General features: G+C 39.1%; 1 protein-coding gene across 2 annotated transcripts in view; it reads right to left on the bottom strand.

Moving 5' to 3' along the window:
* The window catches only part of RPN2 (ribophorin II), a 59,977-nt gene that overhangs the window by 15,166 nt on the left and 20,710 nt on the right, over nucleotides 1-24,101 (bottom strand). For both annotated transcript variants that reach the window (XM_072800963.1, XM_072800964.1), the window contains exons 5-10: nucleotides 22,020-22,095; nucleotides 20,844-20,978; nucleotides 17,979-18,155; nucleotides 16,396-16,514; nucleotides 14,156-14,261; nucleotides 878-969 (exon numbers count right to left, since the gene is read on the bottom strand). In XM_072800963.1, the coding sequence (XP_072657064.1) occupies nucleotides 878-969; nucleotides 14,156-14,261; nucleotides 16,396-16,514; nucleotides 17,979-18,155; nucleotides 20,844-20,978; nucleotides 22,020-22,095 (705 nt within the window). The remainder of the gene's footprint in view (nucleotides 1-877; nucleotides 970-14,155; nucleotides 14,262-16,395; nucleotides 16,515-17,978; nucleotides 18,156-20,843; nucleotides 20,979-22,019; nucleotides 22,096-24,101) is intronic.

Raw genomic sequence — 24,101 nt, 5'->3', positions numbered from 1 at the left:
CCTTTCTCTGGAAGCTGTAGCCACCTAGCTGAGTAAAGTTGGGGTCAGAACTATACCCAGACGTCTAGATGGGCCCTTCCAAAAACAAGGATCTGGGAGAGAGCAGACAAACAGACTTCATACAGTGCTCCAGCCCCCTCTGATCAACTGCCAATGGTCACCTAGAAGTCTGTGCTAAAAAGGATTCCAAAAACAAAACAAAACAAAAACAAAACAACAATAACAACAAAATTCCTAGTTCAGCAGAAACAAATGCTGACTGATTAGCATGAACTTGAGAAAGGAATTCACAGTCCTAGTACTAGGTATCTGCCATCTCAGCTCTAAGGACCTCCAGCCAATTTCAGACCCACCGTGGACCAAAGAGAGTTGTCATGAGGCCACTAAAAGCAGACTCAAGACTGATGATAAGGAGATTATACCAAAATATAAACACACTGCTTCCTTCATTGACAGTCCTGTCTTTAAAAAAAAAGAAAAGAAAAGAAAGAAAAGAAAAGAAAGGAAAGGAAAGGAAAAGAAAAGAAAAGAAAGAAAAGAAAAGAAAAGAAAAGAAAAGAAAAGAAAGAAAAGAAAAGAAAAGAAAAGAAAGAAAAGAAAAGAAAAGAAAAGTAAGTTACCTGAACTCAATACTGTATGTGGTGGCATAGCTGATTTGGACTCAGATGCTCCCTATTCCATTGTGGACTTAACCACCAGTACAGATAACCCCCTAATCTGCTCGGCACAGTGCCAGCAAACTAGAGCTTCTTTAATTGAGGATGGAGGCTGGGTCACTGCTCACATAGAAACAGCATCGGGAGAGGCTCAGTGTCTGGGCATGTTCCTTTCAGTGCAAACCTTGGCTCCCCCTGTGCCGAGAAGGCACCCCACCTACCGAGTGGTTTTGGGTGCAATGCTCTGATCCTTATCCACAGTGGAGAGATCAACATTTGTGATGCCAACTTCAGTGGAGATCTTGACTCTGAGCTAGAGTGGGACAGATAAGAAAATCACCAGGAATTAACAGGCATATCCAAATTTTCCTCACAAAGGTGATTCTATAATAGGAGTCTTCAATGATTTTAGTAAAACTGACTCAGCCAGGCAGGATTTCCACCTCTCCTATCACAAGGCTTAAAAGCAACTCCCTGATTCTAACCCTTCTTCTCTTCTTTGGCTTTGGTTGGATCTTATATACTGAAAGAGGAAAACAAAACAGATTTTTTTCATGTGCCCTTTAAAATAAATAAGGGGGAAACCTGTGAGCGGTGACCTTCCAATAATTCAAATTGACAAGTACTCAATTCTAAGGACAGAAATTGTTTGCTATGTGAGAGACATGGGCTTTATAACGATGATTTCATTTAATCCTCACAACCCTCTAAGGTAGTGCTATTTCAGATGAGGAAATTAAAGATTAAAAAGATAAAGACTCGCTCAGGTTTAGATGGCTAGTAAACTCAGGCACTCTGAGTCAGGACCTGTACTCTCGGGCACCTTGCTCTCCAGCTGCCCAGCAACACTTAGTCTGTGCCAAGCAGTACTGTAGATTTGCCCGTGAAGGCCTCAGAAGCCACGGTGTCATTCACACAGTTCACCAGGTACATCTGGTTTACCCTCTGAAAACGTGCTAGGGTCGTACCTCCTTGTCCACCTAGAGTCTGGTGTGGCTCCGTGACTCGCTTTGGCCAAAGAAATGTAAGCAATCCCCCCACCCCACCCCACCCCCACAATGGAAACTTCAAGAGTCAGCAGGTGATTCTCTCCTTTCCTCTGACATGGACATAGACAATGCGCAGAGAGAAGCTCAATCCTTCAGCTCCAGTCCTGGAGTAAGGATGGCATGAAGCTGAGCCTCTTATTGATAAACTAAGATACCTGGCATGGGCAAAAAAAGGAACTTCTGCTGTCCTAAGCTACTGAGACTTGGGAGTTTGACAAAAGCACAAACTAGGGGATCCCTGGGTGGCTCAGCAGTTTAGCGCCTGCCTTTGGCCCAGGGCGTGATCCTGGAGTCCTGGGATCGAGTCCCACGTCAGGCTCCCTGCATGGAGCCTGCTTCTCCCTCTACCTGTGTCTCCACCTCTCTCTCTCTATGTGTCTATCATGAATAAATAAATAAATCTTCAAAAAAAAAAAAAAAAAGCACAAACTAGTCCATCTTGACATTTGGTGTTTGAATTCTATGCATGCCTTATAAATATTTTCACAAAAAGGAGCTTGCCAACACAATAAACAAGAACTTTTTAAAAATTATATTAAATAAGTGTTGGGAACCCTGCCTAGGTGCGCAGCGGTTTAGCCCCTGCCTTTGGCCCAGGGCGCGATCCTGGAGACCCGGGATCGAATCCCACGTCAGGCTCCTGGTGCATGGAGCCTGCTTCTCCTTCTGCCTATGTCTCTGCCTCTCTCTCTCTCTGTGACTATCATAAATAAAAAAATATTTAAAAAAATAAAATAAATAAAATAAAATAAGTGTAAAATTCCAAGAGGAAGAAAACATTCTGAAAGTTTATTCATGGGAAATTTCTTATCTAAAATCTTAGTTTTAACAAGCAAATTACAAAAACCCAAGGCACTTTTTATGTGCAAACATATCCATAAGACTTGCAAATATTTGATAAGCTTGTATGTAATGCTTAAGGAAATCCTTACCAAATCCTTATTGGTTTATAGCCTAAGTCAGGATCAAGGAATAGAGATAGAAGACTGGGCAAGTAATTGAAGGATGGCTTTGGCATTTTGCTAAAATGCACTATCAAGGTGTGTGACAGCCCCAAATCAAGGGCCAAGGAGAAAAATTAAAAAGGGATAAAGATAGCTATTAAGTAATTTCTTTTAACAGCTATCTCCCCTACCTCCATAATAACTATTTTGTGACAATAGCCTCAATTACCAGATTGAATAGGGATATTCTATTTTACTTAAAAAGCAAACAAAAAAACTGAATGTAAAAGATTTATCACCAGAGGCTGTATGGGTATTATTGCCATCTACTTTTGAATATACAGCCACCTATTGGCAGAATTCAGCAGCACTGCCTGTCACCGAGTCTAAACTACTGGGTGAATCATGGTGGTAGACAAGGGAAATAGATGACCATCCAGTTGAATAAATCCACAAGGTAAGAGCTGGGAGCCTCTCCTTCAGCTCTTTGGGTTCTGTGCTGAGCAAACAGCTTCACAACTCAAAAAGGGCTCAGAACCAGTGAACTCTGCTGTATAAAATCCAATGTGGGAAGCACTTGATGCCATTGAAAGAAAACTAGAGTGGAAGGCTCAAGCAAAGAAACAGCCAAAGAGCTGTGATTAGGCTACTGATGTTTATCAAGACACCCCACTAAGGTCACTTTCTCTACATCCCCCTACATCATCTAGAGCATGTAGGTGCAGGGAATATACAGAAATGGCAAGACACACAATCTCGTCCTAAAGGGAAGTATATATGCAAAGCTAAATTTTAACAAACCAGGCTGCCACTTTAATGGAGGGATATTCAAAATGCTACAAAAGCACCTGAGAAGGAACTGGGACCTAAGTCGGCCTGGGGGTAGCCCTTGGTCAGGGAGCAAGAGATTAGTAGTAGGAGGGCTTGGCAGTCCTTCATTTTGGGGAGAGGTAGGAGTTTCACAGTATCCCACACTATAGAAACAATCTGTCTTCATAGTTAACTACTCTGCAATCTTTATCAACATTAACCAAATAACTCCTTCTTCACCTCTTTGACTCATTCTCTTATTGGCTCACTACTCATTTAGTCTGTAAATGTGGGATGCCTGGGTGGCTCAGTGGTTGAATGTCTGCCTTTGGCTCAGAGTGTGACCCCAGGTCCGAGGATAGTGTCCCATATCAGGCTCCCTGTGGACAGTCTGCTTCTCCCTCTGCCTATGTCTCTGCCTCTCTCTCTCTGTGTCTCTCATGAATAAATAAAATCTTGAAAAAAAATATATAAATGTGGTCTGAAAATCACTGTCCCATCTAAATGTCCATAAACAGGAGACTAGTTACATGAATACACTATGAAATACCATGGAATAATTCAAAAGGACAAGGCCAATGTCTACAGACAGATACAGAAATATGATCACCTACTTTTGAATACACAACCATCCACTGACAGAATTATATTTAACAGCACTGTCTGTCATGGAATCTAGGCAACCGGGTGAATTATGGCAGAGGAGTGGCAGAGGATTGGTGTAAGCCATCAAGTTGAGAAGACCCCTAAGGGAAAAGCTGGGAGCCTCTACTCTGTGACAAGAGCAAGAATATAGCTGTTTATTGAATAATCCCTTTTAGGTAAACAAGAAAGGATATACATTTATCAACATACACATCCTTCTTTTTCTTAAAATGTACAGTTAACTGTTAGAAATGGATTCCTCTGAGAGAAGCTGGATTGAAGGGAGGAGAGAAGGCTCTTACATTTCATTATAAGCCTTTTTATCCTTTGAATTTTTAAAAACTACATGCATATTTTACTCCTTTTTTTGAAAAACCAGGGATTATCTGAGCAATGAGGCTGAGGGCCATACACTTTCTTCTTTACACATTTTGTATTTAAAAAATAGGAGATCCCAATAGGAGATCCCTGGGTGCCTCAGTGGTTTAGTGCCTGCCTTCAGCCCAGGGTGTGATCCTGAGGTCCTGGGATCAAGCCCCACATTGGGCTTCCTGCATGGAGCCTGCTTCTCCCTCTGCCTGTGTCTGTCTCTTTCTCTCAGTCTGTGTCTCTCATGAATAAATAAATAAAATCGTTGATAAATAAATAAATAAATAAATACATACATACATACATACAATCACTGTTCCTTCAATAGATGGGTACATAAAGACAGGTGTTTAAAGATTTGTGTAAAGCTCCTCAGTGTATCCTAATCATAATGATAGAAAAGCCATCAACTTTCTGGGTTTTTTTTTTTTTTTTTTCTTTCTTTCTGGGTTTTTAATCAGAATCCTGACTATAAACTTTCAACAATAACATGGTCGCTAAAGCCGCTAATCAAGATGCAACTGTGTGTTTGTTCTAGAGACATTATAAGCATTCTCAGACAATACAGACACCTAAATGACAAAAGGGCAAATTGCAGTAAACTCAAGTCATTTGGGTTTGCTCTCAGCCTTAATCCTAAAAGGCTCCCTAAGTTAAAGTTTTCTTTGTTGCAGAGAAACACTGTAGGGCTGTTCTTGAATGGGGAACAGTTTAAAATAAGTCCTTCTGCTCCTAAAATCTTACTACAAATGGGTCTCTGGAAACACTGAAAAGAAAAGCATTTTTATGCTACTCTTTTAAAGCAAATTAAGAAATAAAAATTATTGTAACTTTTTTCAAAGCTGTGTTGTAAAGAATTCAAAGTAGGATCCCCATGGGTTAGCTGCTTCTTCCTTCATACTAACACTTCAGGATTAGTTTTTATAACAGGAAAGGGACTTATTTAGCCACTTTAAATGCAGCTAAGCCTGATTTACACCGAATCATACTAGTCCTTTCTCTGCCTGTGCTGCGTGCCACATACACTTCAAAAAATGTTTTAACACCAGGAAATGCAGTCTTTCTGCTGAGAGTAATAACCCCCCTGTTTAGCTCATTACTGTCAAAAACGATGGTGCATTAGGGGCAATTAATGCTAATGACAGCTTCAAAAACCCATGTTTCCCCTGACAACAAGTCCAATGTCAATGAGTGCTATTACAGGCCTTCCACACCAAACCACCGTTAATGCACTCTGACCAATGTCAAAGCATCTCTCAGGAGAGTAAACAGGACCTGCTGACCTCCTCTGAGGCTCTAAGTGTGACTATTACTGAAATTACAAAATAAAGTTGCATATGTGACAGAGGTCAGAACACAGACACACACACCCCTGCGTGCATAAAGCTATAACATAATGAAGGAGAGATTTTGTAATGCTTACTTCATCACTGGAAAAAAGGACAGCAATGGCCTCAGTTGGGGGCTTATTATCATTGCGTAACAGCTATTAGTCATTTCTGCTATATTGCAGTTAGATGATTTTTCCAAAAATCACAGAAACACTTGGGACAAACACCAGATTTAATGTTACAAAAAGCCAAGTTGGGGGATCCCTGGGTGGCTCAGCAGTTTGGTGCCTGCCTTCGGCCCGGGGTGTGATCCTGGAGTCCTGAGATCGAGTCCCACATCGGGCTCCCTGCATGGAGCCTGCTTCTCCCTCTGCCTGTGTCTCTGCCTCTCTCTCTCTCATGAATAAATAAAATCTTAAAAAACAGCAACAACAACAAAAAGCCAAGTTGTTACAGTAACCAAGACAGCATAGCATTGGTATAAGGATAAAAATATAGATTAATGGAATATAACTGCAAGTCTAGAAATTAACCCTTGTCTTTATGGTCAACTGTTTTTTGATGTCAAGACAATTCAATAGGGAAAGAATGGTCTTTAACAAAAGATGCTGGGATGGCCACATGCAACAATTGGATTTCCACAGGCATAAGAAGGAAGCTGGAACCCTTCCTCACACTACATACAAAAACTAACTCAAGGGGCATGCACCTGGGTGACTCAGTTGCTTATTGCCTTCGGCTCAGGTCATGATCCCAGAGTCCCAGGATTGAGCCCTGGGTTGGGCTCCCTGCTCAGCAAGGAGTCTATCTCTCCTTCTGCCTCCCCCTTCTGCTCTCTTACTCTCTCTCTCAAATAGATAAATAAAATCTTAAAAAACAAAAACAAAAACAAAAAAACACCGAATAAATCAGAAACCTAAATGTTAGAACTAAAGCTATAAAAGGAGTAAATTTTAATAACAGATTAGATAATGGTTTCCTAGATATGACACTTAAAGCAGAAGCAATGAAAGAAAAATAAACAGACTGAACCTCATCAAAATTAAAATCCTTTGCATTTCAACAAAGGAAAAAGACAACCTACAAGACTGTGAGAAAATATATGCTAATCATGTATCTGATTAAGGGACTTGTATCCAGAATATATAAAGAACTCTTAAAACTCAAGAATATAAAATGACAATAAACACATGGAAAGATGTTCAATATCATTAGCCATCAGGGAAATGCAAATCAAAATCTCAATGAGAGACCACTTCATTCCCACTCAGGATGGCCAGAGTAAAAAGACAGATAACAAGTGTTGATTAGGATGTAGAGAAATTGGAACCCTTATTAGTTTACTAGTAGAAATGTAAAATGGTGCAGCTCCTTTGCAACAGTTTGTCAGTTCCTCAAAAAGTTAAACAGAATTTGTCATATGACCCAGCATTTCATTCCTAGGCATACACCTCAAATAACGGAAAACTATGTTCAAACAAAAATGTGTACATGAATGTTCACAGCAGCATTATGTATATATAACAGCCAAAAGAATGGAAAAACTCCAAATGTCCATCAACTGATGAACTGATAAACAAAATGTGGTATACCCACACAATGGAATATTAGCCATAAAAGGAATAAAGTACTCAAACATGCTACAACATGAATTAACCTGAAACACACACACACACACACACACACACACTAATTAAAAGGGCCAGGGCCAGACACAAAATGTTACATATTATATGATCCTATTTATATGAAATATCCCAAATAGGCAAACTATAGAAACAAAAAGTAGATTAGTAATTGTCAGGACCAGAAAGAGGATATATTCCTATAGAATGTCTAGTATAGAAATAGGATTGTTTTCTGGGGTGATAAAAGTGCTCTGAAATTTGATTGTGGTGATGGTTACACAACTCTGTAAATATACTGAAAACACTGGGGCCCCTGGGTAGCTCAACTGGTTAAGTGGCCAACTCTTGGTTTTGGCTCAGGTCATAATCTCAGGGTGCTGGGATTGAGCCCTGTGTTGGGCTTTGCACTCAGCATGGAGTCTGCTTGAGATTCGCTCTCTCTCCTGCTCCCTCTGCCCCGCCTCCCATATGAGCATGCACATGCTCTCTCTCTCTCTAAAACAAATATATAAATCTTTAAAAATATATATATTAAAAACACTGTAATATATGTACTTTAATGGGTATATAAATTATATCCTCAATAAAGCTATTATTAAAAAAAAAAAAAGCCAAGATATTTTGTGTAGGATACAAAGCTCACCCTTCAAAGATGAGCTATGATAGTTCTAACAGCTCAGGAATGTACGGAAACATCTTTTTTTTTTTTTTTTTTCCAGAAACATCTTTATACCACTCCATCCTTTTCTTCTAAAATGAAAAAATAAGGTTTGGTCTCTACTCACAGGGAGTCCCCAGTCTAATGAAAAAGCAAACTATGGTAATACAATGCAATAACAATTATGGACAGGATATAAAATACTATAGCAACAAAAATAAACTTTAAAGTACACTGAAGCCCTAAATATAAAGGAAAAAAGCCTTAAAAATCATTAGAAGAAAATACTAGAGATTATCTTTAAAAAGTCCTACGCTACTCCAAGGTGATAAAGACACAAGAAGCACAAACAATCTAGGCAAAAACACTGTTAAATTAGGCTTCACTGAAAATAACTTTTGTGCATCAAAAGATGCCATAAAGCAACAACACTGAGGGAAGATATCTGATGCTTATAACTAAGGGCTAGTTTCCAGAATATAAACAGCTCCTAAAACTCAATAATAAAAAAACTAACAAACCAAAAGAAAAACAGACAAAAGAAAGACAATTCACAGAAAAGGAAAGCTAAAAGGCCAATAAACAAAAAATGCTCAATCTCACTAGTAACCAAGGAAAAACATTAAAACAAGACACCATTTTGGAGTGCCCAGCTGGCTCAATTGGTGGGACTCTTGATCTCAGGGTCATGAGTTCAAGCCCCACATTGGGTGCAGACATTACTAAAAACATAAATAAAACTTAAAAAGAAAAAACAACACCATCTCATATCCATCAAATTATCAAAAATTCATAATACTAAATACTGATAAGAATATGAAGAGAAGAGCAATTTGGCAATACCTAATAAAGGTGGAAGATAAATACAACTAATGATCCCACAACTTCACACTAGATAAACAAAATGTACACAGGGAAACATGTACTAAGATGTTCACATCCACCTTGTTTGTAATAGTGGAAATCTAAATGTCCAACAACAGGAAAATGAATTAATAAACTCTGATTCACTCATAAAAGGAAAATAATTTCATGACAATTATCCACAGTATGCATATAGTTTTAATTATACAGGCCTAAGTGGGGCTATTATAAGATTAAAATTGAATGAGAACAAGTAAATTGCAATAGGATGCATATAGCATAATATACAAATTTTGAGAAGATGCCAATCAATGCATTATATTTTTTAAAAATATGTATATGAAATAAATAAGTAAATTATAAAAATATGTATACGTGTAGCAGAAATATAGAAATATTTTTTTTTACCAGAAAAGGGGGGTATAGAAAAATATATCAAAATGTTGGGGTTTGAAGGAGATAAAGAATGGCTTGTAGGTACATTTGGATTCATTAAATTATTTTCTGTTCTTTTCTGTATATTTGAAATACTAAAAACTTTTCAGTCCATACTAAAAAATAAAGTTCTATGGGAGCACAGATGAAGGAGAAACATTTGAACAGACCTTACAGGATGAGTAGTTGAGGATATGAACAAGAGAGGGGAAAAGCCTTTCTTATGAAGGGGAGCAAGAGTTGAAAACCAAAGACATGTGCACGTAAAGCACATTTGAGGACCAGGATGCAGTCCGGAGCAGCTAGCACTGAGGGGATGGGGACAGACCCACACTAAAACATGTGCCTGTGCCTTGTGGAGGACCTTCTAAGCCATTCTCAGGAAGTGAGACTCACTTACAGGCAACAGGGAATCAAAGAAATGTTTAACTGAGGAACGATGTAATTTTATCATTCTAGTGACACTTAGGGAAAATTAAATGGAAGGGGCAGAAATTGAAGACAATGAAATTACAGGTGACTCTTGAACAATGGGAGGTGAGAAGCACGGACTCCCACTTAGTGCAGTCAAAAATCCATGTATACTTTTGACTCGCCTAAACCTTAACTACTAATAGCCTACTGTTGACCAGAAGCTTTACTGACAACATAGTCGATAAACAATTTTGTATGTTATTCATATCATATGCTATATTCTAATAAAGCCAGAAACAAGATAACATCATTAAGAAAATCATAAGAAAGAAAAAACACATTTAAAGTACTGTACTTTGCCAGAAAAATCTCCATCTAAGTGGACCTGTGCAGTTTAAACCCATTTAGATCAAGGGCCACCTGTAGTTAGAAACTCCCTTACAAGTCTAGATAGAGAACACACAGCTTTAGCCAACTCAGAACACAGGGAATGCAGAACAAAGAGTCATGCAAAAGCCATTCAAAGGTGGAATCAACAGGACTTGGTGACTGACTGGAAGTCAGAAGTGGAAAGAAGAGGTTAAGAATGACTGTGGTGTGGGGGGGCCTGCATGGCTCAGTTGGTCAAGCATTTGCATTTGGCTCAGGTCATGATCACAGGGTCCTGGAACTGAGTCCTGCATTGGACTCTCTGCATAGCAGGGAGTCATCTTCTCCCTCTGCCCTTCCCCACACTTGTATACGCACATGAGTGCTCCATCTTTCTCTAATAAATAAATTAAATCTTAAAAAAAAAAAAAAAAGAGGATCTCTGGGTGGCTCAGTGGTTTAGTGCCTGCCTTCAGCCGAGGGTGTGATCCTGGAGTCCTGGGATGGAGTCCCACGTCAGGCTCCCTGCATGGAGCCTGCCTCTCCCCTCTGCCTGTGTCTCTCTGCCAACCCCCTCTGTCTCTCATGAATAAATAAATAAAATCTTTAAAAAAAAATGTGTTTTATGGGTATGGCACTTAAACTGGATATGTTGTTATTAAGATTAATGGTAGAAGAAAAGGTTTTCAGGCAAAAAAAAAAAAATTTTTTAAAGAAATAATGAAAGAAACATTTGCCATTTAACGTGTTCAGTTGCAAATAAGGACCCTTAATGAGGGAAGCTAAAATTCAAATATAGATTTTAAAGGTTCAAGGTGCATACTACAATAGTTTCTATCCAAATTTTGTGTTAGTGAATGGACTAGGATTAGATGTCTCATGCCCAAAAAGGTCAGACATGAGGTAGAGAAAAGGCAGAGATGAGAGTTCCAGAAAATATCTTCCTTTATGACAAACTTTAAATATAAGTGTTTAATCTACCTATGTTAAATAATGCCCCACTTTTGAAAAGGTCAAACTTTCTAGCTGCCTTGTCCTTTTTAAAAAAAAAGTGAGTGTCATAGGAGCCAACTTGAGGAGCTTTCTAAAGGTCAAATCTGGGATAATGTGAGCAACAAAATAAATGATAGTAAAGGATCATAACCTACAGAGTAAAATAAATTTCCACGAACCCAAAGTGTTATAAATAATTGAATAAATAAATAAATGAAGACAGGGTCGGGAAGGGAATAGCTTTTTCTTACAGAATTCTAATTAATCAATGTAGAAAGAATGAAAGAAAGAGAAAACCACCTTTTGGCAGTCAACCTATTAATAACAGCGGCAGGCAAGATCATGAGGGTATTTGCAGACTAAATTACAAAGCAGAAAACAGCAACTTTACAGTGGATAAACCTAGCAGACATCACCTTAACCGAGTGCTCAAGGTTAACATCACCAGCAGGGAGACACATCAATGTCATCATCTACTTCCTAAGAAAGTGCACGAAGAGGGACAGAGCATCACTTTTGGAGTATTCTTGCAAACAAACAAACAAAAAAAGCATGGACTGATTTTGATTTTGAGGAAACTCAGACAAAACCAGAGTGAGGGACATTCTACAAACTAACCAGAGAGTACTTCAAAAGTGTCAAGGTCATGAAAGAAACTATCCTAAATTAGAGGAGGCTAGAGGGACATGTGACCCTAGATTGAATCCTGGATCAGAATAGGGATATTAGTAGGATGACAAGTGGAATTTGAAGTAAAGTCTATAAATTAGTTAATAGTATTGCATCAGTGTTAATTTCCTGGGTCTGGTAATTATATAAGACATTTACATTTGGGGAAGCTCTGGGTAAAAAGCATTCTTCATACTATTATACTTGGCTAAGTCCATTACCACAAAGCATCAGATAAATGAGGCATAGTTTTCTATCCTTAAAACCTAAAAACTTGGGGCATCTGGCTGGTTCAGTTGGTTAAGTGTCTGCCTTCAACTCAGGTCATGGTCTCAGGAGTCCTGGGATGGAGCCCTGTGTTGGGCTCTTTGTTCACTGTGGGGATTCTGTGTCTCCCCCTCTGTGCGCTCTCTCTTAAAAATAAATAAATGAAAAATCTTTTCTTTTTTTTTTTTTTGAAAAATCTTTTCTAAAAAAGTTAAAAACATATACTGAAAAAAACCTAAAACCCTCATACTTTTTTTTTTTTAAAGATTTTATTTATTTATTCATGAGAGACACAGAGAGAAAGAGAGAGAGAGAGAGAGAGAGGTAGAGACACAGGCAGAGGGAGAAGCAGGCTCCACGCGGGGAGCCTGACACGGGACTCGATTCCAGGTCTCCAGGATCACACCCTGGGGCTGAAGGCAGCGCTAAACCACTGAGCAAACTGGGCTGCCCAAAAACCTTCATACTTAATACGAAAACTCTTCATACCATATTTGTAATTTAAGATCAAAATTATTTCAAAATGAGAAAGGTTAATTTTTAAAAAACAAGGGGTGCCTGGCTGGCTGTCAGTGGAGCACGTGATTCTTGATCTCAGGGCCATGAGTCTGAGCCCCATGTTGGGCAATAGATTTACTTAAAAAAATAAAAATTGAAATAAACTTAAAAAAAAAAAAAAAAAAAAAAAAGCAAACTGAATGGAAAATGACACCTGAATAGTGAAGAAAAGTTTCCCAAAAAGCATATATCTAATTATTCAGGAAAGGAATGGGACCACTCCATGTTCCCTCATCCAACAGAATGCATGACAATTAATTAAGTAAATATAGCAAAGACACAGTGGCAAAAGCACTGAGAAATGACAGCTGAAAAGAGAAAATATCATAAAAAGGCTAGCTGGTGGAGCTGAACACAACTCTGCAGCCTCTATGCTAGCTGTATATGCACCAGTGCCAACTTGCTAACATGCTAACTAAACTGATATTGGGCAGGGAATCCACCCAAGCATAGGCTAGATGACGTTGGACAAGTTACTCTTTCCCTTTGAGTCTCATCTGTGCAATGAAGATGGCTCCATTCATATCTTAGGGTTGTTGTAATACAAAAATAATGTATGCAAAAGCGCAAAGAACTAGGCTTCTCATGTCATAGACCTTCAGGAAAGGGTTTGTACTAATGATTCTAATTTAGAATAAGAAATGGCTAAATCATATCCCAGAGTTTAAGAAAGTAGGAAAACATGTAATTCATCTTAAATAAATTTTTTTTAATTTTTTTATTTTTATTTATTTATGATAGTCACACACACAGAGAGAGAGAGAGAGAGGCAGAGACACAGGCAGAGGGAGAAGCAGGCTCCATGCACCGGGAGCCCGACGTGGGATTCGATCCCGGGTCTCCAGGATCGCGCCCTGGGCCAAAGGCAGGCGCTAAACCGCTGCGCCACCCAGGGATCCCTTAAATAAATTTCTATGAAAAAGATTAAAATGAAAGCCATAGGGGTATACTTCAATTAGCTGGGAAAACCAGTACTGTGAAATATCTCACATCCCAAGTATCAGATAAATGAGGTATAGTTTTCCATCCTTAAAACCATTTTGGATCTTCAACACAACTAGAGGTAGCTGAACATCTGAAACACAATTCATTATGAAACTTACTGATACTCTTTTGTACTTTACCCAGAGAGCCTCACTACATTATGTCACTGGATACTAATTAGCATTAAGCACTTTTCTACATCTATCAAGATCTATCACACAAGACATCATAATAAGAATACTGATGTCTTGGTGAAATTATAGATGATTTCTTATTTTTTCTACTTCCTAAATTTTATGTAAGATAGTAATACTAAATCATAAAATGAATAACTTACAAATGAAACACACTACAATCAAGTTCTTGGTGAAGCACAGTTTAAACCTACACTTCTCTTAACATATTCACATTAACTTGGTTGTAAAGTGAAGTCAGTATACCAGAAGATTAATTCTGTGTGCCTACTTGATCATTTCCTTGGGTTTAATGGTGATGACAAGAAAAGCACTTACCTCTACACTATTTGCAATGTAACGGTTGTCACCTTCCACTTTGACAGAGAAGTCATAATAACCACTGGAAAATTTGACATTCATGAAGTTTAGTTCAAAAACATCCCTGTTAAAAAGGACAGCAGGGTTAGCAAGAACTCATGTAGGTAAGTCATGAATGTAACAAATGGGCTACACATGTCCATCCTTGAGACAGTCCCAGGCTATGCCACATAGTCACTTTTCAACTCTCCACCCAGGTGGGCAACCTCCTGCTCAACCACAGATTACGGTGTGGGTAAAACTTTAGAGAGATCTGAAGGACCTCCTCTTTCAAGTCTCTAAAGTATTTTCTCCTTTGTTTTCTTCTCTCAGCTCCTAAAATCCCACCTGCCCCTGGTAGACTTCCATAATTAAATGCTTAACAGTCTACAGTATGATCCCTATTATGTTTAAAAAAAAGAGAGAGAGTAGAAATGTTCAAAAAGGTTGATGTAGAGCAGTATAATTGTAGGTAATTTTTTGTATTATTCCTAGTTTCCTGTGTTTTGTGAATTTCCTAAAAATGTCATATCTTACTTTTATAAAAATATCAATAACTTTTATTTTAAAGGAGAAAAAAGGTAGAGAATTAATTCTAAGTACATAGCAAAATCCCAAATGTCTTTTACCATTCCACTCATTGTTCCTAAAGATGATTTTGCTTTTTATTTGCACATACTGCCTGTGTATCTTTATCATTGTCTAGGAAATGCATATTCTCAGGGCATCTGGCTGGCTCAATCAGTACAACATGAGACTCTGGAACTCATAGCCTGGAGTTCAAGCCCCATGTTGCACCTAGAGCTTACTTAAAATAAAGAAAAAAGAAAGAAATGTATATTCACTCTAAAACTCAGAGTTCCTGGTCTCATTAGCTTACCAATTTAACACTTAACAAAGTCTCATATAAAAATTGATCCTTAATTTTTCTAAAATTTATATAATAATACGCAACCATTAAAAATAAGACTGAAGGGAGCCTGGATTAAGCATCTGCCTTAGGCTCAGGTTTTGATCCTGGGGTAATGGGATCAAGCTCCACTAACATCAGGCTCTCTCTCTGCCCTCCCTTCCCCTCCTGGCCCTGCTTGTGCTTGCTCACTTTTTTCTCTCATGCTCCCTTTCTCAAATAAATAAATAAAAATCTTAAAAAAAAAAAAAAAAAAAAAAAAAGACCTCCTATTTAATCCTATGGGGGAAATAAACATTCATGACATTTTATAGACATAATTCTAATTCAATCAAAATATTATTTATTTGCATAGAACAAAGGCTGACATAAAAGATAACAAAATATAAACAGAAGTTATCTCTAGGTGGTAGAGTTATGGGTGATTCATATTTTATTTTTTGGGTTTCTCTGTAGTTTTGTATTTTTTCCACAATAAACGTGGACTACTCATACATCAGAAGAATACAGTTTTAAATTTAAAACTGGCTACTTACACCACCATGACAAGACAGAGACAACTAGAAATAGATAGGGAAGGTAACAGTAAAACTAAAAATTCTTTTAGTTTTATTGTTTTTAAGTTTATTATTTTTTTTAGTCATCCCTGTAACCCAACATTGGGCTTGAACTCATGACCCTGAAATCAAGACTAAGCCAGCCAGGGGCCTCTTTCAGCTTTAAAAATCCTTTTCTTGGGCAGCCCAGGTGGCTCAGAGGTTTAGCGCCGCCTTCAGCCCAGGGCGTGATCCTGGAGACCTGGGATCGAGTCCCACGTCAGGCTCCTTGCATGGAGCCTGCTTCTCCTGCCTGTGTCTCTGCCTCTCTCTCTCCTCTCTGTGTATTCTCATAAATAAATAAATAAAAATCTTAAAAAAAAAATCCTTTTCTTATATAACTATAGAATTTTGATATTAGTAAGTCAAATTTACCTAACCAAAGTTTAGGTAAATTTGGTTTGGGTATATTTCATAATGCCCATATTAATTTGGGTTATATTAATTTGCTGAAGGCAAAACAAGTCTATTGGCACCCTTCAAAAATAAGCTCAAGGCAGCCCGGGTGGCTTAGCAGTTTAGCGCCACCTTCAGCCCAGGGCCTGATTCTGGAGACCTGGGATCGAGTACCACATCAGGCTCCCTGCATGGAGCCTGCTTCTCCCTCTGCCTGTCTCTCTCTCTCTCTCTCTGTGTGTGTGTCTCTTATGAATAAATGAATAAATAAATGAATTAAATCTTTTTAAAAAAATAAAAATAAGCTCAAGACTTACCCTACAGGGGTAAAAGACGTCTTCTGGAGGACAGTGGCTCTGGAAGCAACAGATTTAGCATGTTCTAGTTTAACAGTGGCCTGAGTCAGAGGCTGAGATAGAACATTGGTGACCTGCAACTAGAAATAAAATTTAAAATTATCTGTAGGAACAAAGGCTGAAGGAGTACAAAATTTTGTTTCTGGGGTGCTTTATCCACAGGGAGCCAGCCAGCTCTGCAGGGGAAGAAACACCTTATTTCAGGACATCATCACTGGTTTTGGCTTAAGATCTCTCAGGAATCAGACACAAAATACAAGGAGATTGGTACTGGGATAGATTATAGAACGTTAGAGGTAGGAAGGACCTTAAAGATGATCTTGTCCAACACTTATTCTTCAGATGAGGATGGGCCCTTTAATATACATCCTCCTTTATCAATCATCTGAGATAGATGGCATAATCTCTACAGATGAAGAAACTGAGGTCACATGGTCAGTTAAGTAGTTGGTCTAGGACTCAAACTCCAGCCTATCTAGCTACAAAGCAAATACTTCTACTTTGCTCTCTTAGCTGCCCTCTTCAGACTCACAGTGAACTATGTTAATCAGGTTATTTCCCACCCCAGCCTTTGCTGATAGGGTATGACTGTAAGCAAGGAGAGGAGAGGCAATAGCACTTTTTCAGGAGAATATCTGAAGAGGCCATCAAAATAGAACCGATGGAACTGTCTTCTGTGGAACCCCAATGTTTAGACATAAATAAAATGCTAATTTCTTATGAAGGTGTTAGCTTCATAAGATTCCAAACAATGGCAACAAATGACCCACTTGAGATGAAAACTCTATGTGTATTTAAGATCTGTACATTTTGGGCAGCCCCGGTGGCACAGCGGTTTAGCACCGCCTGCAGCCCAGGGCGTGATCCTGGAGACCCTGGATCGAGTCCCACGTCAGGCTCTCTGTATGATGCCTGCTTCTCCCTCTGCCTGTGTCTCTGCCTCTCTCTCTCTCTCTGTCTCTATGAATAAATAAATAAAATCTTTTAAAAAAAAGAAAAAAAAAGATCTGTACATTTCTTCTTTCCAGAGAGTCACCATAAAAAAGCAGTCTCTGCTTCCTGCTGAGTGAGCGGGAGGTATGTGCTACGAAAAGGCAGAAAGAAATACTGCCAACAGCAGGAGAAAGAGACCTGGTGTTAACAACTGTAAGCAAAGAATTACTAGGGAATTTGAAAAGCGGTTTTTAAACAACATATTTAGAAAGTTCTGGTACTGGAAAATGCCTTTTAAAAGCAAGACTATCTATACATCTGGTGTTATGACCCTGGAAATACAATTTTCTGGCATTTAATTTCTTGCAAGCCTTACAATAAAAAAATCTTCTAGAAAAAAAACCCTTTTCAAAGATAGATTTGAAGGGTTCTGTGACCAGTTCAGCCAGGGGTCATATCCCCAGTTCTAGGCTATGGGAAATGAGCCTTGCTCTACATTTAATGGGGAAGTCCTCAGAGGGTTACAATCAGGTTTCCACCAGCCCTTAGATTTCTTAAAGCCTCAAACTGGAAACCGCGATCAGAGCCGCCCAGTTTCAACAGGGACTTACCCGAAGGATAGCCTGTTCATGAGTGTCGGAAGGAGTCCCTTCAGGCACAACTACAACTGGCACATGATAGCGATTTTGAGAGAGCGCAGCTGCAGCTGAGGCCACACTGAAGGCTTCTGAGAGTGATTCAAAGTTCTTCTTGCTGAAGATTGCATTCATTAGTTGGATGACCTGATCCTGAAAGAAAAGGGAAATGAAGCTTGAGATTCTCCTCTGGTAAGAAGATGGGAGAGCCACCTCTCACTCCCCACTAGCTCAAGTCATTCCTTATCTGTTTCTTGGTGTTCGCATGGAGGATCTTTTCACCATAAATCTGAATTGGTAGAGGGGGTGAAAACCAAATATTCTGCATTTAAGATTAAAATCTGGACTTTGTTATTTTTTCCATCCTCTAGTTCAAACTGAAATTCATGCATTTATCTGTCAACGGTTTATTGAATGCTTCCTGTACCAATACAAGGTACTTTTGGAGGACTACTGAGATATAAAAGTGTATCACAAAATACATACAACAGTAACCTTATGTCCCAGGTTACTCTATATGCCACACACTGTGACAGGTGCTTTACACGCATGAACTCAAATCTTGACAAAAACCTGGAAAAGATTGATATAATCAATGTTTTCCAAATGAGGAAACTGAGGTTAAAAGGTTAAGTAACTCCTACAAGTTATAACGGGGGGAAAAAAAACAAGATCAAAATTCACACATATATTTATTTGTCTCCAAAGTCTTTCCAGAATAAATCTTATTCTTTCCAGATTCCTCTTACCCTCCCAGCTAAGCTAACTTCCCTCCCAACCCCTCTTCGAGCAGTATATTGGGGCTGAGTTTGAATTCAGAAGACCAAACCTTATAGAAAAAACGTGCATTAGAAAGAAACTAAAATAACTTTCCATTAAGAACTAATGGGCTGTTTAGAAAAGAAAACTAAAAGCAGTTTTTTTAAAAAGTGGAACCTAAAAGGCATTATTAACATTCTGGAGGTTGTTTGCTTAAGAGGAAACATTTTCCACTTCAATCAGTTTTGTTTTTTTAAAATTCCCAATCTAACAAAAGAGCTCTCTTGTTCCCGACGGTGTTATTCACAGCCGACATGAAATAATTTTCTTTAATTGTACCAATTACATTTTTCCATCACTTAGGCTGTTGACATGTTAAAATGGGTGACTGTTCACTAGAATGGTTATGTCAAAAGCAGTGACAGCAAAATTACACCAGCCAAATACCTGGTTAGTAGAAGCTTGGGAATAAAGCAAGAAAAAGTTTAAGTTGTGTATGTAGAATATTGCAAATTCATCTACTGTGCTACTTATAGGAAAGTTCCTAAATGATTTTTGCCCTAAGACCCACATTCCTGTGCTTTCACTCATAACAGAAATTAAGAGAGTATGGTATCTCCAGATCTTCTACATTTAGGATGAACCAAAGACAACAGAAGAATGCTAATACATGAATATATTATAAGGTCATATCCTCTAGAGAAAAATCTAAAATTAATTCAAATTACCCAAGACAGATAATTGTTTACTATTTACTTGAAGAAACTCAGCACAGAACTCAAAATGCATAAAAGAAATGAAAGTTGTTTTTTTTTTTTTTTTTTAAGATTTATTTATTTATTCATGAGAGACACAGAGAGGAAGAGGCAGAGACATAGGCAGAGGGAGAAGCAGGCTCCCTGTGGGGACTCCGAACAGGACTCAATCCCACTGGGATCATGACCTGAGCCAAAGGCAGACGCTCAACCACTGAGCCACCCAGGTGCCCCAAGAAACCAGAGTTCTAACTTACGGGGTATCTGGGAGGCTCAGTCAGTTAAACATCTACCTTTGGCTCTGGTCACATCCAGCAGGGTCGCAGAGGCGAGCTCCCATAGCAAGGGGCTTTGGCTTCTTTCTCTGCTTCTGTCCCTCCCCTGCACATGCTTTCTCTCTCTCTCTAAAAAATAAATAAATACAGGGTGGCCCTGTAATTGTATTTTAAATAAAATCTAAAAATAAATAAATAAATAGATACATACATACAATCTTAAAAAAAAAAAAAGTAAGTTCTAATTTGGAATCCAAATCTCTCCTAAAAAACTAAAAAAAAAAAAAAGATTTTATTTATTTATTCATGAGAGACACAGAGAGAGAGAGGCACAGACACAGGCAGAGGGAGAAACATCTCCATGCAGGGAGCCCAATGTGGAACTCAATCCTGGAACCCCAGGATCATGCCTTGAGCCGAAGACAGAGGCTTAACTGCTGAGGCACCCAGGCATCCCTAAATCTCTCCTAAAATCAAAGCAACAGCAGCTTGTATTTTAAATCCTTTAGCTCAAGGGTGGGTAACCTCATAAACAAGGGGTACAAAGAGGGTCCGACTTAAAAAGACTTCCCACACACATTCCAACCAGAGGTTCTTTCAGGTTAACAAGCTCTTCTTAGGGGGAAAAGAAAAAAGAAAAGATAAAAAAAGAATTAACTCTTGAGAGATGTCTAGTAGACACACATGCCTCTCAGAGAACTATGTCAATCAGCAAAGATTAACTAAGATTTAGTCATTGCCAAGGATGAGGTGGAAGGGAGGCGAGCAAGCAGTTTGAAGTGCAGGGCACTTCTCAAGAGAAGGAGGGTTTGCATGGGCCACCAACATGGAAATCACTCAAGAGACAAGTAGTAAAGAGTACCAGGAAGAAAAGAGAAGGGAAACAAAGTAATACATGTGGCCTTCTTGTCACTCAGTAAAGAGTACCAGGAAGAAAAGAGAAGGGAAACAAGAGTAATACATGTGGCCTTCTTGTCACCACCTCATGACATACCCTCCCCTACTTAAAGCAACAACGCCTTCAGGTTTCACATCTGAGAATGGTCAGGTACCTCCTTAATGGATGGCTCAGTCCCCACGTGGTCCATGAGCTTGTAGGTGGCAGCCACAAATAATGCTGTTATTTCCAGTCCTTCTTCAAACTGGAGATACACACCTCCCAGTTCATCGAGGCGAGCAACAAGATCCTGTTAGAACAAAGTCAAGTGATAACAGAAATGAGATACGTAAACCACTGTACCCTATGCAGACAGTTCTAAGAAATCTCACTCTAAATCTGGAGAACCCCTCAGTCATTTAGCACTTTGTCAAATAAGATGCTGAGGCAGAGAATAAAGTATATCACACAGGCATCTGAAGAGAACAGTATCTTCTGCAGCTCTGGGAGTGCTCCTTCCCTGACCCCTGGTACTGAAGCCTAAGCGCTGGAGTCATGGCACTGAAGACTCCAGGCTGCAGGGCACCTAGGAAGCATCGTGACACAGATGGATTCCATGGCCACCCGTCTGGGTACAACCCACAGAGCGCAACATTTCTCTTTCTTACTCAGTGTTCTAAAGGATGAAGAAACATACACTCCGCTGCTGGGTAACATGATAAAACAGTGCATGTGCCTGTGCGGCACCCAATGAAGACACTGGGGGCGGGGAGACTGCCTGTCATTACTGACTATGCAGAGTCCATGAGGGTGGTCTCTGCATAACAGTAGGTCCTGGGCAAAGGAAAGGATAAAGTAATCCTAAAAACACAGCGACCAAAAAAAAACCAAAAAAACAAAACAACAACAAAAAAAAACACAGCAACCACTTGCTGAGCACTTATTATGTATCAAGTACTTTAGAACCTTACCTGTTCCTATACCACCATACAAGGAATCAAGGCTCAGACACTAAATAATTTGCCTGAGATTACAAAGTAGTAAATAGCCAAAAAAAAATAATAATAATAATAATCTGACTTTCAGGTTTGTTAGGCCTAAAATCTGTGACTGTGAGCCTATACTACAAAAGGCTAGGAAAGTAATTTGTTACCTAATTGGTGGTGTAACTATCCTACCCTAAAGAATATTCCCCAGGACATACTGCTCTGATACAAAGAATGTAATGTGCCATGGATATGAGAAGAAATTTAACTGGCCAAAATAAACCATGCTTGTCTAACTGCAAGACTCTTCTAAAGGGTTTCAAAGACAGGAGCTGGGGAATTCATTTGGCAAAATAAATTCACACCTCAATCTCCTCCACGATGCTCCTCAAATCTGCCTGCTGGGACAGGTGGGATGCCGTCTGCAGAGCCTGGACCGTTCTGGAAGATAAAGAGTAGAGGTGACTGGCAAATGTCGTCTCCTTTCATCTGCTCACTCCTTCCTGTATTGGAACACTTTCAGGAATATCCCTCTCTTGTTCTTTTTTTTTTTAATATATTTTTTAATTTATTTATTCATGAGAGACAGAGAGAGAGAGAGAGAAAGGCAGAGGCACAGGCAGAGGAAGAAGCAGGCTCCATGCAGGGAGCCCGATGTGGGACTTGATCCCGGGTCTCCAGGATCAGGCCCTGGGCTGAAGGCGGAGCTAAACTGCTGAGCCACCCTGGCTGCCCCGCCCTCTCTTTTCTTTAGAAGTACGAGGCAGTCTCAGTCATTAAGGAGCTTAATTACAATCCAGGTGGAAAAGGCTGTTGCATTGCAAAGATCCTGAGCAAGAGGAGGCAGTCCAGGCACCCTGACCTGAAGTAAGTACTGTGAGCACAGAGAAGACAGGGAGCACAAGTTCACGCTCCTCTGGAAACATGTTTTGTTCCTGTGGCATCACATAGAGAATACTGAGTAAGACTTACTTAGGTTTAGAAGAGAGATGCTCTTCAGGAGAACAGAATCCCACTAAGCCAAGGCATATGTTGTACAGGGTACTGTGCTAGGCAGAACTCAGCTGCTTGTTCACTTTCTACTTTTCTTACTCCATGACCAAAGAAATACTATGCAAGCTACAAATACAGACTCTTGGGTAAGAACTTGGAGCAACTTTTCTGAAACCAGATTCGTGTGCTATAAACACTTGCTAATTGTTCAATGCTTGTGCTATCCTGGCCCTACTGAGAGACCTAAAAAAAAGCCACTCCTACCCATTCAGGTATGAAAGAACATAAAAGGAATTTGGTCCTGAAACCAGAATTTATTCTCTTTCTTCTTTCCCTACCATTTATTTCTGATCATAAAAGCACGTATTTGTCAAAAATTCAAGCAACACGTTACTAAAGAGCAAAGTTTAAATTCCTGGAACACCTACCCCTAAAATATAATTGTTATCCAACTTCTTAATAACATAATGTATACATCTTTCCATATGAGTACATATAAATGTACTTTACTCTTATTAACTGTGACGTAGTACCATATGGCTTAGATATACCACAATTTACTCACTGAATCTCCAGTGGATACACATTACGTCACGCCAGGCCATGCCGTGGTGTAACAGACAAGCCTCATTCATTGCTCTCTTTCTATTTTTAAATTGAAGTAAAATTTACGTAAGAAAATTAACCATTTGAAAAGTGAACAATTCAGTGGTATTTAGTATTTATCTCACAACCTCTATGTGGTTCCAAAACGTTCCCATTAGTCCCTGTAGCCACTGAGCAGCTTCTTCCCTGCTTCCTGGCAAACCCCAATCTGCATCTGTGTCTGTGGATGTACCTATTTTGGATATTTCTTATAAATGGAATCATACACTATGTAACCTGTGTTTGGTTCCTTTCAGTTCACATCATGTTTTCAAGGTTCACTTATGCTATGGCATGTCTCAGTACTTCATTCTCTCTATGGCTTGCTCATGTAGTTTCATCCACTGATGAATATATTTTTTTTTGATAAATATTTTTCTATACGATAAACTTTGAAAGTAGAATGTGGTAGGTATGCACACCTAAGATTTTTTTTATTAGATTCTATTTTCTTAGTGCAGATAACTTGGAAAATATACGTAGTGCTTTTCCGGAGAAAGCAGAGGACCCCTGGTGGTTAAGCAACTGCTGCTTAATCCCAGAAAGGTCCCTTATTTCCCAAGAGGTGATCAGGCCTTCGTGTAAAACCACTTGTCCATCAGTCGACATGTGGGGGAGTGGAGAGAGAATTTGTCTGCTTTCGTTAAGATCATAACCATTTAGGTTCCCTCTATGGAAAACCAATCCTGCTAAGATGACAAGCTAGAAAACAGAGCAGTTACAGTTCATGGGCAGGGAAGCTCCAAGCATTCAAAGACTCCTATGGGATGCTTGTCGTTAAAATGCACCAGAGAAAATGAAGCCTGAAT

This window comes from Canis lupus, chromosome 26 (genome assembly GCF_048164855.1).
Source record: "Canis lupus baileyi chromosome 26, mCanLup2.hap1, whole genome shotgun sequence".
Taxonomy (NCBI): Eukaryota; Metazoa; Chordata; class Mammalia; order Carnivora; family Canidae; genus Canis; species Canis lupus.
This window is presented reverse-complemented; position numbering and strand designations above follow the sequence as displayed.